General features: G+C 42.6%; 1 protein-coding gene across 6 annotated transcripts in view; it reads left to right on the top strand.

The window, feature by feature from the left end:
• GREB1 (growth regulating estrogen receptor binding 1) overlaps positions 1-23,886 on the top strand; it is a 169,665-nt gene that overhangs the window by 56,612 nt on the left and 89,167 nt on the right. For 5 of the 6 annotated variants that reach the window (XM_089777049.1, XM_089777051.1, XM_089777050.1 and 2 more), the window contains 3 exons: positions 14,961-15,117; positions 22,375-22,494; positions 23,223-23,399. In XM_089777049.1, the coding sequence (XP_089633175.1) occupies positions 14,961-15,117; positions 22,375-22,494; positions 23,223-23,399 (454 nt within the window). Of the gene's footprint in view, positions 1-14,957; positions 15,118-22,374; positions 22,495-23,222; positions 23,400-23,886 lie in introns of all 6 variants that reach the window. The other variant, XM_089777046.1, reaches the window with a different exon arrangement.

Genomic DNA, 23,886 nt, shown 5'->3' with positions numbered 1-23,886 from the left:
GCAAGATGATCCATGCACATAGTGGACTCTATGTGCATGGAGCTGCAAAAGGGTATGATCTGTGCCAGTATTATCATGCAAATGATTTCCATGCAGCTTCTACCTACTATTTCAGCCATCCTCTCATAGCCTTGGTTTGTGCCTTCCTGCTGCTTAACAAGCTCAGTGTGTCCTATATGTGTAATTCTTTTTAAGGAAGTTTGAAGGTGGTCTCTGAAAGAGCTTCTTTAATCAAAAGCCAGATGCTGATCAAAGCAATGCTGAAAAGCCGAACAAGGGACAGAGCAGAACTGCTTGACTGGCAACAGGGTCAGGGACCCAAGCTGGGAGAGGAGGAAAGCATATCAATTGAACTGAAGTGGAAACTACTGATTTGTGATTTTTCTCTCCAGATTAACACCTGCAACATTTATGAGATCCTGCAGGAAAATCAAATCTGCATTAGAATACATTGTTTCCTGCTGGGAGGAATGTCAAAGTGTCTACAGGATGTAATGCTATTGCCTAAATGTATTTATTGCCATATCATATATTAGGCTTAGTCCAAAGTATTATTGCAATGCTGGACTATCATCCAGCTCTACATGTGCTTTTCAAGAAGTGGGTCCTAGACATGCTGCTGGGCTAGCAAAGGAGGATTAAAGAATGAAATGTATGCTTGGCTATACATTCCAAGACAAAAAAACAAAACAAACAAAAAACACTTTAACCAAAGTTAGGGCTGAGAGTAAGTTTCCAATGAAAAACAAAGTTTGTCAGAAGGTAATAGTTAAGAAACAAACAGAAACTAGCTACCTAAACCTCAATAAATGTTCAGATAAGGTTTTCCTAAAATCATTTTATTGGCCTAGAATTTCCTCCTCCATTCAATACTTTTTCTGAAATTATGCAACACTGTAATTAAAGAGTCTTGTAACTGCTATGAGAGCCACTATTAAGACTTACATAATTCAGACTTAGCTACTGAGCTTCCTACTTCTGTGATATGTAAAATGTGGGATTTAGAGAAGTTATATTGTCAACAAACATGTTTCTTCTGCAGATTATAACTTCCACAAATTCAACAGAATCTGTAACTTTTCCCAGACAGGAAAAAATTATAATACTCCCAACAGAGTTCCCCAATGTGGATTTTTAAAATAATTCTTATTTGTAGAAGTAAACTTGTAAAAGTAGTTTATTATGTGAGCTCTCAATAAATATTTATGGTTAAGACCCATTTGAACTTTGTATGGCAAGGTTTATTACAAATGAGGAGAGGTCAAAAACAGAACTCCCCCCTCCAAACTGTATATGTATCAAAATTTCTACACTACATAATTCAGAATGGTTTGCATTTCTTGATTCAAATTTTTCAAATAAATTCCATTCTGGCTTGGGTCTAGCCAGGAGAAACTTCAGGCTCAAAGCAGGTTGTTATTTATAAATTAAGTTTTATAAAGGGCCAAAATTAAATCTTAAAAGGGAACTGTCATTCATACTTAATTAATGAAAGGATTCAGATTGTAAATTGGAGTTCTCCATAGAAGGAAAAGAAGCTGTAGCATTGCAACTTTCTCTGCAGTGAATTTCCATTAATGCCTCAGGCAGGAAAACCAAAACTAATACATGATTATATCTTTTCATTAATGTATTGCTTGCTGGATTTGTGCATTATCATAGCTGAGCTGTTTGTATTGGCTATTTGTAGAGCTAGTCAGAAAACAGTGGTTTGTTTCTGTAGAAAATTTAGATGAAAATGAAATATTTTTCATTTTTATCAGAACTTCCTGAAGGTATTTTGTGGGTTACAGGTAGTCCCTGGGTTACGTACAAGATAGGGACTGTAGGTTTGTTCTTAAATTGAATCTGTATGTAAGTCGGAACTGGCATCCAGATTCAGCCGCTGCTGAAACTGATCAGTTTCAACAGCGGCTGAATCTGGACACCAGTTCTGACTTACATACAGATTCAGCTTAAGAACCCCAGGCGTCCCCAAGTCAGCTGCTGCTGAAACTGATCAGCAGCTGATTCCAGGAAGCCCGGGGCAGAGCAACTCTGCCTCGGGCTTCCTGTAGTCAGCCGCTGGTCAGTTTCAACAGCGGCTAACTTGGGGACACCTGGGGCAGAGCAGCTCAGGTGCTGCTGGGTTGGTCCAGTAGCACGGCCACTCCTAGGCGCTACTGGACCAACCCAGCAGCATCCCAGCTGCTCTGCCCCAGGCGTCCTGATTCAGCCACTGCTGAAACTGATCAGCAGTGGCTGAATCAGGACTCCTGGGGCAGAGCAGCTGGGGTGCTGCCGGGTTGGTCCAGTAGCGCCAAGGAGCGGTGCTGCGGGACCAACCGGCAGCGCCCCACCTGCTCTACCACTAGCTGCTTCCCCCCCCCAGCAGACCAGGGAGACGCGGAACAAAGCAGCGGAGGACCCGGGCCGGACCCGTGGCGCTTCCAGATCAGCTGGAAGCGGCCACGGGTCTGGCCCCGGGTCCTCTGCTGCTTTGCTCAGCGTCTCCCTGGTCTGCTGGCTCCCCCAGCAGACCAGGGAGACGGGGAGCAGCTTTTCTCGCCACGGAGGAGGCGGGCAGCGGGACCAGACGTCCCGCCGCTCCAGTCCTCTGGGGCGAGAAAATCCCCGTTCGTAACTGCGGATCCAACATAAGTCGGATCCGCGTAACTGGGGGACTGTCTGTACTATGAAAAATTAGCCCCATCAAGAAACAAACCAAAACAACTCCCTCCCCCGCCAAAAAAAAACCCTAATTAATTTTTTTCCCAGATGAAAATTTTCAGCCAAAGCTCAAAAGATTTTGATTTTTGGACTGAATTTTTTTCCTGTTTCAGTTGCCAAAAATGAAAATAAAAATTGGTTTTATGGCAAAAAATAAGCCCGTTGCCTTTTGTGAATTGTTTGATACCTTGACTGAGAGTGGCAACACTGCTTTCCTAACAGGTCTTCCACGTTGATATGGAACTTTTAGGATGATTTTAAAGGCACAGAGAACAATTAGGTTACAACAAGCAGATACATTTTTTCATTAGCAAACCTAGCATGGACAGTTACATATTTATTGCAACAGCCTGTATGTTAGTCTCTGTGAAGAGAGCAAATGTAAAAGGGAAAAAAAATCCTTAGTTTTCTCACCCCAGGAGTGGGCAAGGACACTAATTTTAAAGACTGCCCTTGAAATAGTTTTATTTTTAGTCCAAAATTGCCAGAAAGCCTGATAATCTCTTTCACCCTTTCAAGCTCTTCTACATGGTGTACTTGAAAGCTTGGCAACTCCCATTCTGAATTCTTGTTCGGAGATTCTGTTGCCTAGAAACATGAGTCACCAGAGAAAATCATTATCGGATCACTTTCAGTGCAGAAGAAATCCAGGCTTCATATTGAACTAGTTTTCAGGACCAAAAATAACAAATGAGTTAAAAATAAAAAGAACAGCAAAGAAAGTGGCAGCTCAGAGATCAGACCAGTCCTTTTACAGCATATATCTTTTTATGGAAACAGAAGCAATACTGTTCTTGGCTGGACAGAGAAGGTAGAATTATTTTCTGTATTCTGTCATCAGCCTTGATCATCAAGCTCTATGTTCAGTGATGAGATACTTTCCAAATTGGTACTCTTAGGAAACAATTTCTGATCTAATTCCATTGGAGAGGTATGAATTCCAAGATACTGTTACAAAAGTGTACTGTGGAAGTTCTAGGCTCTTTTTTTGAAGTTAAAACTTTAATGTTGCTTTTAAAAATGTAGTTCTGACATGGTGCCTTGCAAATTGCCATAACCTAACTCCTAAGTGGAAAAGGAGATCTTTTCATTAGACTTTTGAAGCAAATTGCTACATTTAAAAAGTTGGGCTTAAGCCTGCACAGAACCTAAGTGTCTACAAATAGCTCTACAGTTTCTTTATATAGATTTGAGCTGGCCAGTGGATGACAACTCCGTTTGATGGCAACCTTGTCAGTTTCAAAATTTGTTCTCATACTACAGTGGAATAAAAACAAAGCATTTGGAATGGTTTTGTGAAAGGGGGAGGAAGGACTGGGTTAGGGCACTGGCCTAGGATGTGCAAAAGTCAGGTTCGAGTCCCAGCTCTGTCTGATTCAGTGCAAAATTTTTGGTCGCAGATAATAGCAAATCAGACAGAGTTTCCCAGTTTCCTGATCACTTGGATTTTCTCCTTGTAAAAGCATTGGAGACAGAAGTTTAATGGAAACTGATACAGTTTCCATGAACCAGTATATGTTGTCAACATTTCATTTTAGTGGAAATGTTCCAACAAGTTCTACTGCAGTTGTGCATAGCCTTGTACAAGCAAATAAAACCACATCATAGAGAACTACAGCGAATGACAATTTTGTGGTCTGCCAGTGACAGCTTCTTTTTTGGTGAGGAGAACTGATATGGTTTTGTACATGGCTGTAATAGATCTAGTCACAGGAATATAATTTGATCAGCATGCAATGTTTAATGTGAGGTTTTTTTAAAAAAAATCAATGTTTATGACTCCCACCATAATTCTGCTTCACAACCTAAGTCTAATTCTGTTCAGTTCCTTTTTCTTCACTTTTGTGCATAACTCTGTGCTGGAGAAAGAAGCTAATGGGTATGCCCAGAGAATGACTCCCATGATTTGTCAATGAGACAAGGATAGCAAAGGCTATACATACAGCTTTTTCACACTGGTCTGCTGTTGTGTCTCAGTCCTGACTTAAAGAACAGCCTCTGGGGATGAAAGTTCTCACTTTGGCATCTCTGAAAGTCAAACTGGAAACAATGCATTTGTGTGTGTGGGGGGGGGGGGGGGGGGGGGGGAGGGGGGGGGGGCGAAGAGAGTTAATGATGTGGATGGCTGACTATAATTGAGCTCTCAGTTATTTTGCATAAGCAAACCAATCCCTATCAGATATGTTGTAATTAATGGATCCTTTAGATGTTCATATTTAATTTCTAGAATAGAAAGGGTGTAAAATGAAAAAATCTCTAGACACTGTCCCTTTCTCTAATATAATAGGATTTATTGGGATTAACTGTGACAGTATTATATAACTGCAGTCCACAGGTAAACATCCTGAGTGCATTTTCTCTCTCATTTGTATTTTTAAAAGCTCAAGGATACCATTTCTCTCCTCTTTCCTGCCTGTATTTTTGGGGAACGTCTGATTCTACTTAAATAGAACCAGATTCCACTTACCTCTTTTCCACAACCCCACTTTCTTCAGTCAGTAGGTCCCAGTTCCACCAAAGGACCTAGGTGCCTAACTCCCATTTAAGGCTCCAAAATCCCAACTTCTCAAAACCCCTACTGAGCTGACACCTAAAGTCCTTCAGCGCTGCATGTGGACCAGTAAGTAACTAAGCAACTTGGGCCTGAACAAGGCTGCCTGATATCTGACAGCTGGCACTTCTCTCATGCAAATGCTTCAATGGGGATTATCCTATTTACTGAAATGAAGCATTTCACATGTGGGACCCTGTTAGCGATGTTAAGTAGTGTGTAATTAGCTATTGGAGTAGTTGATACAGAGGTGCGGGAAATGGGGGTGGGAAAGGGAATAGTTGAGTAGTGACTCTACTACCTGATAAGCCTAGGCTTATTGAATAGTTGACTACTTGACTAGTTGCTTACATGCCTATACCCTATACTATAGGCAGAGGTGAAAGTAAACACCCTAGTGCGCAGCTTCATCAAGAGCTGGCTGAGCTGCATTAAAAGCCAGTAGGGAGTCATTTAAAGAGCTGTCAGGGATCTGGGTTACAATAGGACAGTACCCGTAAGAAATTTTAAGATACTTTCACTGCTGCCTACAAGTTAGCTCAGACACGTGCATGGATATGGCAACCATCTCCCTTATCATCTTTAGCCCAGTGGGAGCGAACTCCTCTGGGATGTGTGAGACCTTGGTACAATTCCTCTGCCCACACACCAGATAAGAAGAAATTTGAATATGGTTTTCCATTTTCTGGAGAGTGCCCCCTGATCACTGGACTAGCGAGTCATTCTTTCTTCCCTAATGCATCTTTAAAAATCTACACACAATGGACAGCTTCAACTGAGAGAGATCTCCACTTCAGACTAGACCACAGACCAGGCACTCACTGACAGAAGAGAAGACCAAGTTCAAATCCCTTGTCATTAGACAGAAGAGGGAATTGATAGGGCCCTAAGCACTGGATAGGGTAACCATGTGTCCCATTTTTGGAGACAGTCCCTTTTTTGGACCCTGTCCCAGATGCCCTGACTTTTTTAATTATCACTTGCCAAGAGCAAATGGAACAAAAGCATAATTTTGCCAAAAAGTGGGCTAGGATCCCTAACAAGGCATGAAGGAACAATTGGATAGGGAGATGTGGCAACTCTAGTCCTGCACTGGAAACAGGGCTAGGATAGCAGCTTGCGCTGGCATTCAAGGAGAAAAGGGAGACTTAGGGCGGACCCGTGCATGGCTGGGCAGTGGGGGACTTGGCTGGCAGTGTGTGTGGGCAGGCAGTGGTGGGCACCAGGCCCACACTCTGGTGTGGAGGGAGGGGAGATGTGGGTGGGCAATAGGAGGGCCTGGGCTGTGTCCATGTGGAGGGGACGATGGAAAGTTGGTGTGGCCCTATGTGCGGGGGGGGGGGGGGGGGGGGACTCAAGCAGCCCTGTATGCAGGGGGCAGGGTCCAGCCAGGAGAGGGACCTGAGGTTGGTTGGAGGCAGAGGTTGTCTCACACTGACCCAGTAGTGTCTTGTTTTCCCTTTGGGATAATATGTTCAGCCTACCACTGGGCTAATGGTTACAGGGGCTCTCCTTCCTCTCCCTTTTTCCAGTGAGAAGACTGACACAGCCCACAGATTCAATCCCTTTCTGCAGATTCACGGTTGGTGGGTTGCCAGGAGAGATAGTGCACATAGAGCATTAGTCTCCACAGTCTTGGTTACCTTCCCTACCCAGTAATCCTTCTCCTGCAAACCCTTCTCCTCAGGCTCCAGGAAAAAGGGGAGGGTGGGAGCAGCACACCTTGCTTTCCACACAAGCCAATCCACTTGTCATTTAGGATTGCCAACGCTCCCAGATTGGCCAGGAGTCTCCCAGAATCAGAATCGATCTTCTGGTGGCTAATGAAACCAATCTGTGAGATTTTAATAGGCCACTAAAAGTACAGTCAGCAGTGCAGCAGGCCTAAGGCAGGCTCCTGATCCCTGCCATGGCTCTGCGTGGTTCCTGGAAGTGACCAGCATGTTCAGCTCCCGGTGCATTGATGACCAGGGTGTCTCTGCACCCTACCCCTGCACCGACACTACAGCTCCCACTGTCTGGGAACTGCAGCCACTGGAGGCTACAAGGGCAGTGCCTGTAGGCAGGGGCAGTGCACAGAACAATATGGCCATACTGGAGTCTAGGAACTGGACATGCCAGCCACTTCCAGGAGCCGCCTGAAGCGAGCACTGCCTCGCTGGAGTGTAAAACCCCTCCTGCCCCCAAACTTCTTCCTTAGTGCTGAGTCGCCTCCTGCACCCAAATTCCCTCCCAGAGCCTTAATGAATGAGCAATAGAGGGATGGGGGGATGAAGTGAGTAGGGGGAGGTGTTTTGGAGAAGGGGCAGGGTGAGGTCTTGGGGAAGGGGTGGTGTGGAGTCAGAGCAAGGGACTGGGGATAAAGTGGGAAGGCAGAAGTTGGGGAGAGACAGCTTCTGCTTGGCTGTCCTGGGACTTGTGGGCCTGTTAGAACCAAAAAGCTCATGCAAATATTCCTGTCCAAAAGCATGATTTGTGGTAACACACTTTTGAACCTAATCTTCCCAAAATATAATTACTACATTTGTTCATAAATTCATAGTTTAGGCCATAAGGGACCTTTACATCATTTACATCAGGAGTGAGCAAGGCCCGACAAGTCAGCTGATCTGGCTGCCCTGCCGCTCCCCTGCCTCCAGGCCAGTTGAGACCTGGGGATGGGGTAATGTATTAAGTCTCCCCCCCCCCACACTCTGCCAGGGCACACAGTGCCTAGAGCGAACTGCCAGTTATTTAGAACAGCTGGCAGTTCACTCTAGGTGCAGTGCACTCCTTGCAGGGTGGGGGGAGAGGGCAAGAGACTTCACGTGCTCCCCCACCCTCAAGCCAATCAGGATTTGTGGGCAGGGGAGCATGGGAAGTTTCCTGGCCCTGCCCCTTCCGCCCAAAGCTCTGCCACTTCAAAAATCTGTGAAGTGTCCCTACTTCTAAAATTATTGTCCATCCCTGATTTACACCGACCTCCTGTGCATCACAAGCCATTACATTTCACTGTGTTCCTCCTGTATTGAGCTCAATAACTTACGTTGCACTAAAGCACACCTTCCAGAAATGTATCCAGTCTCAGTGTGAAGACCAGCCAGTGTTAGTTTGAAGATCTCCATGCCATGGCAAACTCTTTTAGGACTCTTGAGTGCAAGTAATCTAGGCCTGCTGATTGATATTATCCCTAATAAATGCCCTTTAATGTATTTCCTTAGTAGATACAGTTTAATAACATCCTTAGTTGCTAATGGACTGATCATCCTCATGTGATATGAATCCTGTTTCTTTCAAAATACAGAATAAATATTTATTGAACCCTTCTGCCCTTCTATGTCATTATTCTAATTTTACCATTTCTGTCTACTAATGGGCCTATACCATGGTTAGGATATCTTTTGTTTCTAATATACTTAAAATCCTCCTTATTGTCATTATTGCTGCTACCCATATTTCCCCCTGATGTCTTTAGCTTCTCTTACCAATTTTGTGTAGTTCATAATTTCTTATTTATGTTGACTGTTTCCCTTTCCCTCTCAATAATAGCTGCATTCATTGCACAGTATGAATTCTAATAAATATACATTCCTTGATCAAGTCTGGTATGGCACCTTCTGTCTTAAAGTCACTATTCCAAGATTTCCAAATAGAGGTAGTAGTAATAATATAAATATTTACATTGTGGTGGTACATTATGGTAGAATTGGAGCCCCAAAATGCTGGATGCTGTATGAACCTGTAGTGTGAGGTTTGTGCTTTGGTTGATCTTACAAAATATGGGAATTCTAGTTGAATCTTCTTGCTGTGTGTACTTTGACTAAATCTCCTTTTCCTACAGTCTTTTCCTTATGCTACCATGATTAAGCCCAAGGATGGCTTCCTGGCTGAGAAGGAATTGACTTTGTAAACCTGGGGAAAAGGCCAATGCAGACTAATGCAAGTGGTTCCCTTTTTCAAGGTCTGGGTAAAAAAAGACCAAACTGGGCAGTTGAACTTGACCTTAAGTCTCTTCCCTGATACACTGGAATAGTGACCCTAAAACAGAGTGGCTATGCATCTCCTTCCATATTGCACCAACACCCCTAGCTGCAGGAATTTTGATTATCCCAGCATTGGAGGTTAGGTGCTGATCTCTTTGGAGTCACATAAACCTCTTCCTACTGCTTCCCATTTTTAGGATGGCTCTTTGCTGGTTTACTGTGCTAGATATCTTTACACATGCAAGGCAACATTGTCTGAGAGATCCCATTATATTGTCTGAACTGCTTCACTGGTGGTAACATCTACTTCTTTGAAGCTGATGTGTCTCATTGTGGTCCTAGGCTCCTGCTTACCATGGGCTTAAGCAGCAGTGGATAGCATTTTCCCTCCGTATCCTCTCCATGGCGACTGACAAAGTGATCGAGAGCTTCTCTTTGATTTATCTGTAGCCAGGATATTGGGCTATCCTGCTGCTGCACAAGCCCTGTCAATTGATCTGGTCACTGTCTCCAATTGTTGCTTGGAATTTCACAGGCATTTGAAACTTCTGCCTGTGCCACCCGCTTGTAGCCGAGAGAGAGAGAGAGAGAGAAATCTGGGCTGTGGAACAGGAAAATGGGGGTCACTTTGATCACTGCCTAGAGGCAGGGGTCAGCATTTGATAACTCAGGTACCTCAATCTGGTGAATGGGGTTCAACCTTTCAAGTTTAAAAGAAAAGGCCTTGCTAGTTGGAAGGGATGTCAGCCATCTTCCAATTAGTAAGAAACAACCCTTTCGTAGCTTAAAGCAGGGGTGGGGAACCTAAGGCCCAGGGGCTGGATGCAGCCCATGGCTTGCCTGGATCTGGCCCCCCAATGCTCAGAGCTCCCTGCAGCATTGGAGAGCCCATGCTGGTAATCCAGCTTCCCCCACCCTCACCAGATCCCTGTATGGCTGGAGCACACAAAATCTACTAGCCTGGGCCCCACTAGGCTCTGGTGTGTGAGAGGAATATGGGGAGTGTATTTTTCCTTCTCAGCCGGGGGCCACCTCACTGAGGATTGGTCTTTGTTGTTGTTTTTCACTTGTTTGAGGACCCAACTGATTGTTCTCTGGGTCAGTGGCCCCTGACCTGAAAAAGGTCCCCACTCCTGGCTTAAGCCATAGTATTAAAAGCCCTCCCTCAAGCAGCTGGGAGAATTGCCCCACCCCAGCCCTGCCCTGGCTCTGAAGTCATGCCCCTGGCTTGCTCTTCCCTATCGTTACTCATTTTCACCAAGCTGGGACAGGGAGTTGGGGTGAAGGAGGGATATATGCTCTGGGCTGGGAGTGCAGGCCCCTGTTAGAAGGGTTCAGGAGAGGGCTCTAGGCTGGAGCAAGAGGTCAGAGTGCAGGAGGGAGTAAGGGCTCCACCTGGCAGTGTGGGCTCTGGGGTGGGGCTGCAGATGAGGGTCTCTAGGTGGCTCTGAGCTGTGGCAGGTGTTTAGGGTGTGTGGGGGAGGATGGGCAGGGAATGGGCTGTGGGTGAGGATGAGAATGAGGGATTTGGGATTCAGGAGGGGGCTCTGAGCTGGGACAGGGCATTGGGGTGTGGAGGAGATGTGGGCCGCAGCAGGGATTGCGGGCTCTGGGGTGGGGCCAGAGACGAGGGGTTGGGATGCAGGAGGAGGCTCTGGCTGGGACAGGTGTTCGGGGGTGTGTGTGGGGAATGGGCTCTGGGTGAGGCTGAGAATGAGGGATTTGGGACGCAGGAGGGGGTTCTGGGCTGGGGCCAAGGGCGTCTGAGTGTGTGGAGGGAAGGATGGGCTCTGGCTGGAAGTATGGATTCTGGGTTGTTCAAGGATGAGGGGTTTGGCGTGGAGGAGAGGGCTTTGGGTGGGGACACAAGGTTGAGGAGCAGGGGGGGGATGAGGGCTGTGGCTGAAGGTGTGGGCTCTGGGATGGGGCTGTGGATGAGGGGATTGAGGTACAGGAGGGGGCTCCAGTTTGGGGTGCAAGGTATATGGGTGCAGGCTCTAGGAGAGTGTTTAGGTATGGAAGGGAACTCAAGGCTGGGGCAGAGGATTGGGTACAGGGTCCCAGTGGTGCTTACTGTGGTTCCCAGGAAATGGCTGCCAGGTCCCTATAGCCTCTAGGCCTATGGGTGGCCAGAAAGGCCTGGAGGCTCTGTGTGCTATCCTTGAGCCCACAGTGCCAGTGCATGTCTCTTTGCTGTTTCTGGAGCAGCTGCTTCCAGAAGCAGCATGAAGCTAGGGCAGGTAGGAATCTGGCCTGAGCCAGGGGCCCCACTGGACCTCTGACAGGACATTTAACAGCCTGGTAAGTGTTGTAGACTGGTGCCAATTGGGTCCATTTTTGACCAGGTGTTCTGGCAACCCTAATGTGATGTTGTGAAGCACCTGGAAAAGCACATCCACGCCAAGTCCAGAATCTATAACTGCATTTGCCCAAACAGCATTGAAGGGCTTCCCAGCTCTTTCCACCAGCGGTAACCCACAAATGCCATAAAAGCTGCATATTGCGGCAAAATCCAAGGCAGTGCCATTTTGATTCCAGGGCGGTACAGAGCCTCACTAGCAATAACAGCAGTGTGCTTTTGAGTTAAAAAAGTAATCATGCCTATGTTACAAAGCTGTGCAGGACCCCATAATTGCATGACTGGTGCAAATGCAAGACACCATCGCATGCCTGTCTGCTGATGGGGAGGGAGAGGCAAGTGGGACATTGCCCCAAGGACCAGTGATACAAAAGGGCACTGAGCTCCTGGCTGTTGCTACTGTGGCAGTGGTGGCAACCAGAGCCCTGGGGCCTTCAAATCACTGTTGGCGTGCCATATAGTGCACTCTGGGCAGCTCTGAGCCTGTCTGCAGGAGGCATGCTGCTCTTAGGGTGGCACTGAGGGCTTCCCAGCCCCAGCCCTGCCCCTTCTACTTGAGGCCCCACTGCTTCTAGGGGGCACGAAGCAGTCCCCCCCACCTTGCCTACGGGTTTGGTGGGGCTATTGCCCCACTCTCATAAAGGCTCAGTTTTGTAAGCTTTGGGGTATGCTATTTGGGGTTTGTCAGTTTAGGTCTGGGCGTGAGGGAACCCCAAAGATTATATGATTAACACGACTAGCCCTCTGAGACTTTTTAGTTTATTTTTGTCTGTGATGGTGTTTTCTGAAGTATTCCCAGACTTGAAGATGGAATTTCTTCTGCTCCTTCTACTGGCTGACTTGCTATGAAAGCGCTGAGGATACATTTTTACGTTCTATTTAATGACACAAATATTTCTATTCCAAATTAATAGAGTAATAGGTATTTTTTGAGTGGGCAGAGTTTGAGCAGGTCAGAGCTAAGACCCCACCCACTCCCCACTTACCTGCACCTGCTCTCTTGGAGCAGTATCTAGAGCAAAGCCCTGAGCTTAGGAAAGGACACAAAGCCAAGTTCATGGAAACTCTAACACCCCAGCATGACCACACTGGAGATTGTCAAAACTAGTGCTTGCTGACAAAGTGCCATTCCAGATCCATTCTAGTGATGAGCTCTCTATTATTCACTTCAGTGGGAGCAGGACTGGGTTGTGTGTCTCTAAAATTTTCCTAAGTGGATATGATCTGGTCTTACAGAACTTGCAATTTAAGTCTAAAGGTCTCTTTCATTAACAAACACCCTCAGTGGAAAAATATTTATAAAATGGATGATTGCTGAATGAGATTTAAATTTCTGGAGGTGGGTAAATATTGGGTGCAAGCAGGCTGATTGCATCCTTTCCTAGAAAAATGTATTTGCTTTGCAGGATTGTGGGAATGTCATGTAGCACTCAAATAGTGCCTGGCTTTTTTTCACTGTGAAAAGAGGTCTCTAGCCAGACATTTATAATCTAATCAGAATAGGTCTTGATTCTGGTTTGGGGGGAAAGTGTTCAGTACAGGAGCAAAGTGATAACACTGTTGTTAAAAGGTGTTTATTTCCATGTTATTTTCTTAAAGTCTATTATGTAGATGTAGGTAACTACACCAACAACTAGGAGGCTTGAGGGATGGGCTGGAAATATCATTCCTCTTTTGGTAGCTTCATTAATGGTAGCTGCCTTATACCTGTAAGTAGAAAATGTGTAATGTAATTCATTTTTGAATCCACCTTGGTTTTGAGAGAACATCAGGACAACAATGGCAATGGCAGTTTCCTCATTGTTAGCAGCTGTGTTTGGTGCAGCAGAGGTTAAAGTAGCCTGCAACAAGAGGGGGTGCTCTGTTGCTCCAGTTCAGATGTAAAGGGAGACCTGGGGTGGGCCTAGGGAGAATACAGTTTACTCAAGCTGGGAGTTGTCCTGCTTTTAGCAGAGGAAGGGGGATATGTCCAGCCCTCACTTTAAGCCTTGTACATAACCTTGGAGCTCTGCAGCTTACCCAAGACCATTTGTGGAGCCTCACGACAAACTGAAGTCTTCTCTAGTCCTATTTTCACCTGATAATGTCAGTGAGTGGACTGAGGGGATGTGTGTACTTCTTTGTGAGAGAAATGTCAGCATTGTTTGTTTTCATTATACTGTGCATGAATGTTACGTGCTTTCCTTAGTGGTCCTTTGTGCTTATCAAATTGCCCACCCCAGTAAAACTACATACAACACTAAATATACACAGGAAAGTATATACATATCAGACTGTCATACACAGACAGCAGCTCAATGAAGATACATTTAACTCATTCAAAGTAATTTTTTTCTTGATTGATTCCTGGAGGCTACTCCCCAACAGCCTTATTTCCAATGTGGAGAGGGGGCAGTTCAGTGGTTAGGAATTACTGCCACAAACAGGAAACATTTCATGCTTTCAGCTCACAGTTACTAGCGGAGGGAAAGTTCGTGGGGCCCAGGGCAAGAGCTACTTTGTGGCAGAAAAAGAAAGCGGACATGCCTTTACCTTAGACCAATTCACCCTGTTCACAGTAGAAAGCAGGCAGTAATTGATTATATGGAAAGTAAACTACTAGAATATTTCACTGGATTAGACTATTATGTATCAATAAAAGCTGAACAAATGATGTGGCTTTACCAATAATAAATGTGATTAAATTCCAAATCAAATGTACAACTTGTGTGACTCTTGTTCTAAAACACTGGTGCAATGTTATAAGGAAATGCATTGTCTAAATCTCCTTTTAATGGGGAAAAGATGCCAGCAATACTTTCAGCCATGCTTTTTGACTGGATTTTAGTTATAAGCAAAAAATTTTTCCCTTGGAGAGGACACTTCTAAAAGAGTAATTAAACATCTGTAACCATGTATTTTATGCATGTGTTATGTTGGTCATGGATTTGTCAATACACATATTCATAACTGTTATCCACAAGAACCTTTAAAATGTATTTTGTCTGAAATATGGAAAATACAAAGGTTGTTTGACAGCTAAGATTACTGACCATTGCAAATGTGTCTCCTGAATTGCTGTGTAGTTTGTTAAATTAGGAAATTACTAGAATCAAATTTCTAGCAACATCTTCAAAAAGGTGCCAGACCTTGCTGCCTTTCTGTTGAATTACAGAATGCTGTTACTTAGATAACTTCCTGTCATTTACCAGCAGGATCTGTTTAGTGGCTGCTGCTGTCAGTTTTCTTTTTTTTTTTTCTGCCTTTCAGGGTAGACAATGCAGTGCTCCTCTTTCATGAGAAATGTTGTGCTTTGCCTCCTGCGTGATGTGATCTCCTAGCTCTGTGAACTAAAATTGAAACGTGGTTTATTTCTTCTTTTTTTTTTTTGAATAAGAAGATGGGAAATTCTTATGCTGGACAACTCAAGACAACTAGGTTTGAAGAAGTATTGCATAATTCTATTGAGGCCTCTCTCCGCTCAAACAATTTAGTCCCCAGACCAATCTTTTCTCAGCTGTATTTGGAAGCCGAGCAGCAACTTTCATCACTAGAAGGTAGGAAATCTTGGCATTTATATTTCTGTTCAAATAGAACTATGAACCCTTTCCTTGTTCACCTAATGAACAGCATGAAACTTTCAAGTTAAATACAGATACAAAAGTATTTTAAGTTGTTTGGCTATTTTATGTTCTATGCAGCCTCCTCCTTCCCCCAAATCTAATGCAATTTTGAAAAAAAAGAACTATTTGAAGAAAATAATTATAAAATGCCTTTTGTTTTTACAAAGTAAGGCTCTATTTTTGCAAACACTTATGGACATACATAACTGGAAGCACTATGAATTCACTGACTAAACACAGGAGGATCAGAGCTTTATCTGGTAATTTACCTTTATAAAACAGAAAAAAATACTATTTTAGACAGTTGTAAAAATATAACAGATTTACAAATGAGAGATGCTAAAATAATTTTGTGAATGAAAGAAGCAAAAATATTTGCAGCCTTTCTATTAAGTATGCTAAGAAGATTTTATGATTAATTTTGGCATGACGGTGTTTTTAACTTGATCCCCATTTTTTAAAGGTATTGACGTAAGCCTTTGCCTAGTGTTCCATGGTATGGACTGATGGTTTATGTCTTGGATTTCTGTGATTTATTTATAAATTGGTGGAGCTGCTTTGTTGCACTCTCTTTTACTCATTTTTGCAATGTTGTTGTACCTGTGTCAGTCTGAGAAACTGGAGAAACAAAGTGGGTGAGGTTATATCTTTTTTTGGACCAACTTCTCTTGTGGAAAGAGACAAGCTTTCAAACTACACAGATCTTTGTGGTCCAATAAAAAATATTACCTCACCCACCTCATCTCTTTCTTTTACTCATTCATTTTTCTCTTTAGAGGTGGAATAGTTAAGATCAGGGGTGGGGAAACTTTTTTGAGTTGGGGGCCCTTGACTCACAGAAAAATCAGTTGGAGGCCCTCACTGTGGCCCCCAAATGAGGACAAAGATACTCCCCACATTCTCCTTGCACACCAGAGCCTAGGGGGGCCCAGCCTAATAGATTTTGTGTGCTCCAGCCCATGGAGAGGCAGCAGGGAGACGGGGGCACCAGCACAGACTCTCCAATGTTGGGGAAGAGGGTGTCTTGAGCCTCAGGGGTCACATCCGGTCAAGCCAAGGACTGCATCCAGCTCCTGGGCCTGAGGTTCTCCACTCCCATTTAGATGAAATGTGTAGATTTGACAACCAAGCTAATTACAAAAATTAGTCTGCTAATATTTAACATCAAGTCTAGTTAGATGCTAAACTGTGTTGTTTGCAGAAGGTCTGATAATGTGCTGACAATATTAGCTTGCTGGTGCAAATATTTTCTCTGGTTTTCAACTAGCTACTGGAGTAATGTTGCATTTGTTTCCTGTGTGTGTGTGTGTGTGTGTGTCCTTTTGTATCTCACAAAACACAGTGTAGGTATATATGGAATGCAAAAAATAATATAGTATGTACTAAAATAAGTATTCAAAAAATCAATTCAGCCACTAAAAACAAAATCATTTTGAAAATATTAAACACTTGCTAATACCTCATTGAATATGTTGAAAAATATTCCATTTAGAAATAGATTTGCTTATATCTCATACACATTTAGTTTTTCCTTCCATTCTTTACTGCTAGCTAAAGACATTTGCATGAAAATATAATCTCTGAGTATCCATCTGCTCCTGCTGCTTATTCTCCACATGAAGTGATTATCCTCTATTGGGAATTTCATAAATGTTTCCATGGCAACTAACTGTGATGTCACAAAGTGGGTTATGACATCAGCTGGGAAAGATGCTGCAGGAACAGATGCATTGTTGAGGGACAAAGGTAATTTTCACACGTCTGTAGCTCCTTTTATTCAAGGCTCTCAAAGGGCTTTACTGACCTTCTAGCCTGATCCTTCCCCCTCCCCCAGTAAATAGGAACAGAATCAGGCCTCAATTAAATAAACCTCACAAACCTCTGCCTAGAACATTCCCTTTCATGCATATATCAGAGGATGGAAACTCTATATGGTTTGCCCAATAGAGTTTTTCCTGAGCTGTTGTATTAGATGGTTGAGGTTGCAGTCTCATATCGTACATCCAATTCCAACTCCTGAGAACAAACAGGAGTTTCCTCCTCTAGGAACCATAAATCCCTAAGACTTGAGAGATGGAGGGTAATAACTTTGAAGCAACGGACCATCCTTGTGGTGGCACTATGCCACAACACCAACACACTCTCTCTCTGTCAGTGGTTCAAGAAGTTGGTTGAAGAATGTTTTTCTGAGGTTATCCTGAAGCTCACAGTCTGCATTTTTTGGTGCCCTGTTCACCATACCACTTGGCAGCAAAACCAACCACTATGAAATCAGTCAGTTTTTTTTGTTCCTGCTGTTGTTACAGTTTTGAAATTGTTATTTTAAAAGGGACACCATGAACTTGAAATATAGTTAATTTAAAAATAAATGAGTTGAAAGTAGTTTCAGGTTCCCCTAATTCCAGGTTTTTCTGGTTTATATAATCATTTTGCTCTTTAAAATAAATATTTTTCTTTCCCCTGTTGCTATGTGAAAGAGCTTCACAAATAATAGGGCAAAGTGCCTATGCAATAAAAATAGACTAGTGTTATTGCAATTTATAATTATATATTACAATTTATACCTAAAATCCTATAACTATAAAAGAGATTATAGCCTATATTATGCAAGAAATCAAACTGAATGATCACAATGGTTCTTCTGAACTTAAATGTTTATGCCGAATATGCACAAAGTAAACCAGTTGAAATTAAGATTTTCTTTAGCCTATAGATTTTTAAATTATCTTTTCAAATAATGCTATGTCTAATTTACAACATTTTTAACTACAGTTTTTGTACACCGTTTTGATAACACAATAGAATTGGATAACTCCTTGTTACTATTATAATATTATTCAACAAAAATATTTTCAACAAAATATATTTTTTCTGTATTCTAAAAGTTTGTTTAGACATTCTCTAGGCAGTTATTGCCTTGTTTGCTGCTGTAACAGTTTTACAGAAATCTGTTTGCCTTCCTTAATCATCATATCCATAATCATTTTGGGGATTTTATATTAAATAAACTAAAAACTGCTTGGGTCCATCAGCACTATTTGTCTCTCTTTTGTGTGTGTGTCTTTGCTTATGTAGCAATGCATTCCCTCTCTTCTCCTGTATTATCTCATTCAGCTTTTGAAACTTTCTGAAAATATTCTTTAAATGCTGATTCTTTAAATGATCCTGCGGTCAGCTTGCTGGGTTGTCTAAAAGCCTAGAGAGTTTGCTGTGACCTCTCACCTTTATCTTGCCTTTCTAATGGCTAGCTATTAAAGTTTTCTTCTTTTTGTGGCTTTTGGAGCTTGGAGAATCCTTTTCCAAAGAGTTAGTAAAGTGACATACAGGCATTTGTTAGGATGGCTTACTGGCTGTAGTAGATTTGGAGAGTATTTGGCTGGTGCTAATTTAGATTTCTTGAGAACATTTTTGAGCAGTAGCTTGTCTGCCTCTGTTACAGTATGGACATGTTTTTCTCTTGCACCTTAGAAGATTTGGAGATAGATTCTCTTCAGGTGTAATTCTGTATGGGCCCATTGAAGGAAGTAAAGTTGTGCCATTTTACACTACCTGATGAACTAGACCTGTATATTTCCCCCATTTTGACATTGATGGGGACAGTCTTATAATGTGTGCTCTACCTTTCTTATTGATGTGGGTGTGGGTCTCCCCTTCAGGTTGCTCAGCTGGCATCAGAGCTTTTACTGCCTCTAACTAGAGATGTCCAGGGTACTGAGCATTTCATAAGGTAAAATCTAGGTAGCTCCTAAGGTGCACAGGAGAGAGTCTTGTCCCTGCATAGAGCCTCCATAAAGTGTGTGATTTAAGGCTTCCCAGCCGTGTCCATCTAATGCCAACAGGCAGAACCAAGCCTGGGACCTTTAGGGCTTAGTGCATGCGCCTGTACTGCTTGAGCTACAAGGCATCAAACTCCCAGCTAAGGCTGTAGAGCAAGCTTATTTTTTCTTTCTGTAAGTGATTTAAGTGCATGAGATAGTGAACCACACCTAGTAGGTGTGTGGGTTACATCTAGTCAAGTGGTCTCACGTTACATAATGCATTTAAAATCCTTTCTTCTTTAAAAACAACTGAAGCTCCATAAAGGCTGGTAAAAATTGGCATAGTTCCATTGACCTATACTGATTTGCAACGAATCTCTGGCTGTATGCTAGCTTACTGAACGTTAAAGTCAAGTGTATGGTTGAGCACTTAGCAGTAAAAAAATGGATACTGTTAAAGCTGCAAGAGCAATGTTAACTCTGCCCCACTGGGTGTAATGTTGACAGGCAAAACTGAACCTGGAACCTGTGAGCTTACATGATCTAAAAGGCAGCTGCCTGTTAGCTAAGGCTGTAGAGTAGACTTATTATTGTCTCAGTAAGTGGTCTTGGTGCCACTATATGGGACAGTATCCCACACTCGGAAGATGTGTGGGTTACAGATGCATTACAATAAAAGGCTGCATTCTCCATTCTGAAATTCATGCCCACTCTGCAGGTGTAGAAATGAATTCACATGGTGAAAGGGAGAGGAGAATCAGTAATTCTGTGCTTACATGCTGTTGTTTAAATCATGTGCTGTTTCATATATTTTTCTGAACCCGTATAGCATCTTCTAGTGCTATGCACACTCTGTGTATGCCCATACAAGCAGAGCCCATTAAAGTAATTCATTTTGAAAGCATGCAGAAAACACATCTTGTACATCATATGAGAGATTAGCTTCTGAATCCTGCACCTCTACATCAATGGCAGTTGATCTCAGTGGGAGTAGGCCTGGGACTTATGTAGCATAGTAATAGTAAAATTAATTGACATATACAGTCCATCAAAGGGAGAAGGGGGGATACGATGCCCTTGCTCACATTGTCTAATAACCTAGTAGACTTCAGTAGGACTGTTTCTGAAGTAAGGTGCTATTCAACATTAACAAAGGAATTACACTCTGGATCTAGGTTGGCAGGAAAATTACCTTTGCAGTTAATTGGTTCATCCCCTGCTATGCACCTAAGGGAGTCTATGTTGCTGGTTGAAAATAAATGTTATGGTTATTGATTTAGGCCTTGATCCCAGTGATCTGCACTCATACATGACATTACTCATGTGAGTATAGTCCAATTGAGTAAAATCACACATGCGCTTAAGAGTTTGCAGGACTGGGGGTTAAATTATTTCTTTTAAAGAATATTTAGGAAGAGGACAACCTATTAGGCGAAATTTCAGTCAATAAAGATACACTGGTTCACAATGACTAAAAATAGTGTAAGCAGAAAAGACTGAAAATTGCACTGAGGCTGTAGAAATAATTGTATACAGTTGGTAGCAATAATGGCATAATACACTGCAGTACTTGTGAAACATCTGATCATGTACTTCAGCTAGTGTCAATCAGTAAAGCTCTCTTGACATAATGGAACTATACTAGTTTAGCTCAGATCTGGCCCTGTAACACACAAGGGACAGAGGTAAAGTTGAGCAGCTTCTTAATGGTGCTGTTTCCTAATTTACAAGTGCTTCACTGTGGAACTTTAATCTTCTGTAGACTATTTTGTAACAAAATGGAAATATATTGCATAGACTGCAGATACTTTAAATACACCATTTTTTTTAATAATGCTGGCTGTTGTGTGTCAGGGTAGGCCCTTAAAGTTTTTCTGATGCACTGTGTATGTGTTTGTGATGGGTATCTACATTGCAACAAAAGATTTATAGGACCTAGTCACAGAGTCTAGATGAACTAAGACCTGACAAATGGAGATGGTCTCAGAGCCAAGGCTTCAGCCTGAGCCTATGCTGCAATTTTTAGCCTTGCAGTTCAGTCCTGCAAGCCTAAGTCAATGGAGCTGGACTCAGACACAGCACGGAGGGTTTTTCTTTGCAATGGAGACATTCTCTAAGAGCTCAGACACATAAACATGGGAAGAAGTTCTTTTACATTCAGATTTAAAATCTGATTTTGACTCATAATGGTGTGCAGTATGCTTGAAAACAAAGACAAGACACCCTAATTATGCCTGTTAGTGCAAAATGGGGCTGTCACTTATGTTGTACAGCTGCACATTTTCTTGTGGATTCCTTTCATTCTTAAGCTGAAAGCCTGCACAGCTCTCCTGTGTCTAAATCTCTGCTCCCATGTTTTGTTATACCAGTCTTTGCATTCCAGTGACAAAGGCTGCTTCACTTCTCTCTTTGTCCCCTCCTTACCTCTTGTCTTTGTGCCATCTCCCACGTTATCCTCTGTGCTTACCACCCTGCCTTTATCCCTGATCAGCAGGGGATCAGTTTTGCTACCCGTGAGTAAAGGTAAGCACATACTCAAATACTTTGTTGTCTTGAGGCTAGAGTGTTTGGCATCTTTTGGGGGTCAAGATTGCAAGAACCAACCTCTCTGCTTTCATATCACATCTTAAAATTCATTTATTGGCAAAACTCACAAATACTAACCCTGGAGCCATTATTTAAGGAGGGGACAAAGTGGGGAAGGAGGCGGTGGCTGACCTTTCTTATGGGATTTTCAGGGCCTCATCCAACAGTCCACTGAAATCAATTGAAAGACTCCCATTGACTTTGAGCTTTGGAACAGACATCCCTCCTCCATCACAGCAAGTTTTGTATAGTTCATTTATTTAAAGACTAAGATCCTTGGGGAAGGGAATGACTTTTTTGTTCTATTTCTTGTACAGCATCAAATATATGGTCAGTATGTCACTATTAATTAGGTACATAGATTTGTTTAGGCGAAAATACCAAAAACAAAGGTTAAGGGAGCTTTTGTGAGGACAGAGTTCTATTACTGACAACTCTAAGGTTTCAAATGTGATGAGTCAAGCTCCCTTAAAATCATGAGACAAGATTCCAAATCATGAAATGAAACAAAAAATGGGGGGCTTATTTTTATTTGCTTCCTGTTTTCTGAGATTTAAGTACATCTAAGTCACATTTTAAAGTTTTTCTCCACAATCACAAGGGCTAGAACCTTTTCTTTTTTAAATGCAAGTTGAAATTCTCATGTAATCACAGGATTCCAGGAGCTGAAGTTTTTAAATGGAAAAAAACAAACATTGTGAGATTTGGCAATATGGTGGTTCCTTGAAAAGACAATCCTTCTTTTATGAAGTGCTTGCTGTAACTGGGACACCGCTCATTCCCAGGATCAGCTATTGCCACTGCTATCTGTTCTTTAAATATAATTTGTCTGGTGATACTTTTGTAGCAGGCAGCAGAGTGGATAATGAGGAGGAGGAGGAAGAGGAAGAAGAAAGTTCAGAATCAAGTAGCCCTCCTCTCTCTTATCAGATGAAACCTCCTCCTGATGGCTGCTGCACTACTGATGGTAAGAAATTCACAAGACTCAAAGTTTGGTGACTGATCCAATGGCCTACTAAAGCAAACCTCCCACTTGTATCATTGGGAACCAGGTCTCAGTAAAGTGAACAGAATTGAGTCCAAACATCATAACAACGACCTTCCAAAATTGGGTATATAGAAAATTGTGGGCCTGTTGCAGTTACCTCTTTCTACCTCTTAGATAAAACTTGTGTGTTTGTTGTATCTTTCAAAAGAGAACTTCTATATCAGGATGATTAATATGTAGGTGAGGACTATGGTTGTAGCTTGTAACAGTCCAGTTTTAAAAAACTGAGTTTAATGTTGTTTCAGATCATATACCTGCTGTTGAATGTGCTGCCAACTTTGTGGTTTTATCACCATATTTTCTCCATTTAAAACAAAATTATTCCGTCCTTTCCTGTGGCTGGGAGAAAGAGATGAGAGACTGTCTCAAAATTGTGAAACTGCCCAGACACCAAGACTTAATATATCTAGTTCATGTATATGTTGTGCAAAATAGATGTATCACTACTGCAGAAAATTTTATTGTTGCATTTCCTAATTTTTATTTATTCATTGTTTTTCTAGCTTTTGTTTATAACTTACTCAGCAGAAGGAAAAAAAATTGACACTGATGTTAAACTTGACATTAGTTTATTCAATAAGGAAATTGTGAAGAATTAAGCAAAATGACCTTTAACCTCAGAAATATGTTGCGTTTGTTTTTTCTAGGTTTCTGCCAGGCTGGTAAAGACTTGAGGCTGGTATCCATTTCCAATGATCAAATTGAGGTGCCTTCAGGGTTTTTACTTGTTGGTGCTAAATCGCCAAATCTGCCTGATCAACTTTTAGTGTGTGCTGTGGATAAAAGATTCTTGCCAGATGACAATGGGCATAATGCCTTGTTAGGTAAGTCATATATCTACTCTTATTGCAAAGTGAATTTGGGAGATCTTATTTCCATCACTTGTAGACAATAGTCCTCCCTGATTGCTCAAAGCACGATAACCTTTTAGAACTGGCTGTGTTTGCACTGGAAAGAGTACAGCGTGAGCCACTCCATTACTTATGCTACATCTCCTTTTATCTGGAGAGAATGCTGTGCCTCCAGCTGAAGGTTAAAGTCATTGTTAGCTCAGTTTGAATTACAGTTGCCTGAACTACACCTTGAATAGTGGAGCTATTTCTGCGCTGCTGCCTGTCTGTTACCTTTCTAAACACGGGCATTTACCATTCCCCTTCTCAGGTGGAGTTGCTCTTAGGGAATCATTGTGGCAGCTAAATGGAATGAATCCTACGATTCTGCAATGTAATTGCTATTGTTGCCTGGGCCACAGACATTCATTATCCTTGTCAGATTGTGATTCCTTTGGGACAGGGATTAAGTCTTCCAATG

This window comes from Pelodiscus sinensis, chromosome 3 (assembly GCF_052426305.1).
Source record: "Pelodiscus sinensis isolate ZL-2025 chromosome 3, ASM5242630v1, whole genome shotgun sequence".
Lineage (NCBI taxonomy): Eukaryota > Metazoa > Chordata > Testudines > Trionychidae > Pelodiscus > Pelodiscus sinensis.
This window is presented reverse-complemented; position numbering and strand designations above follow the sequence as displayed.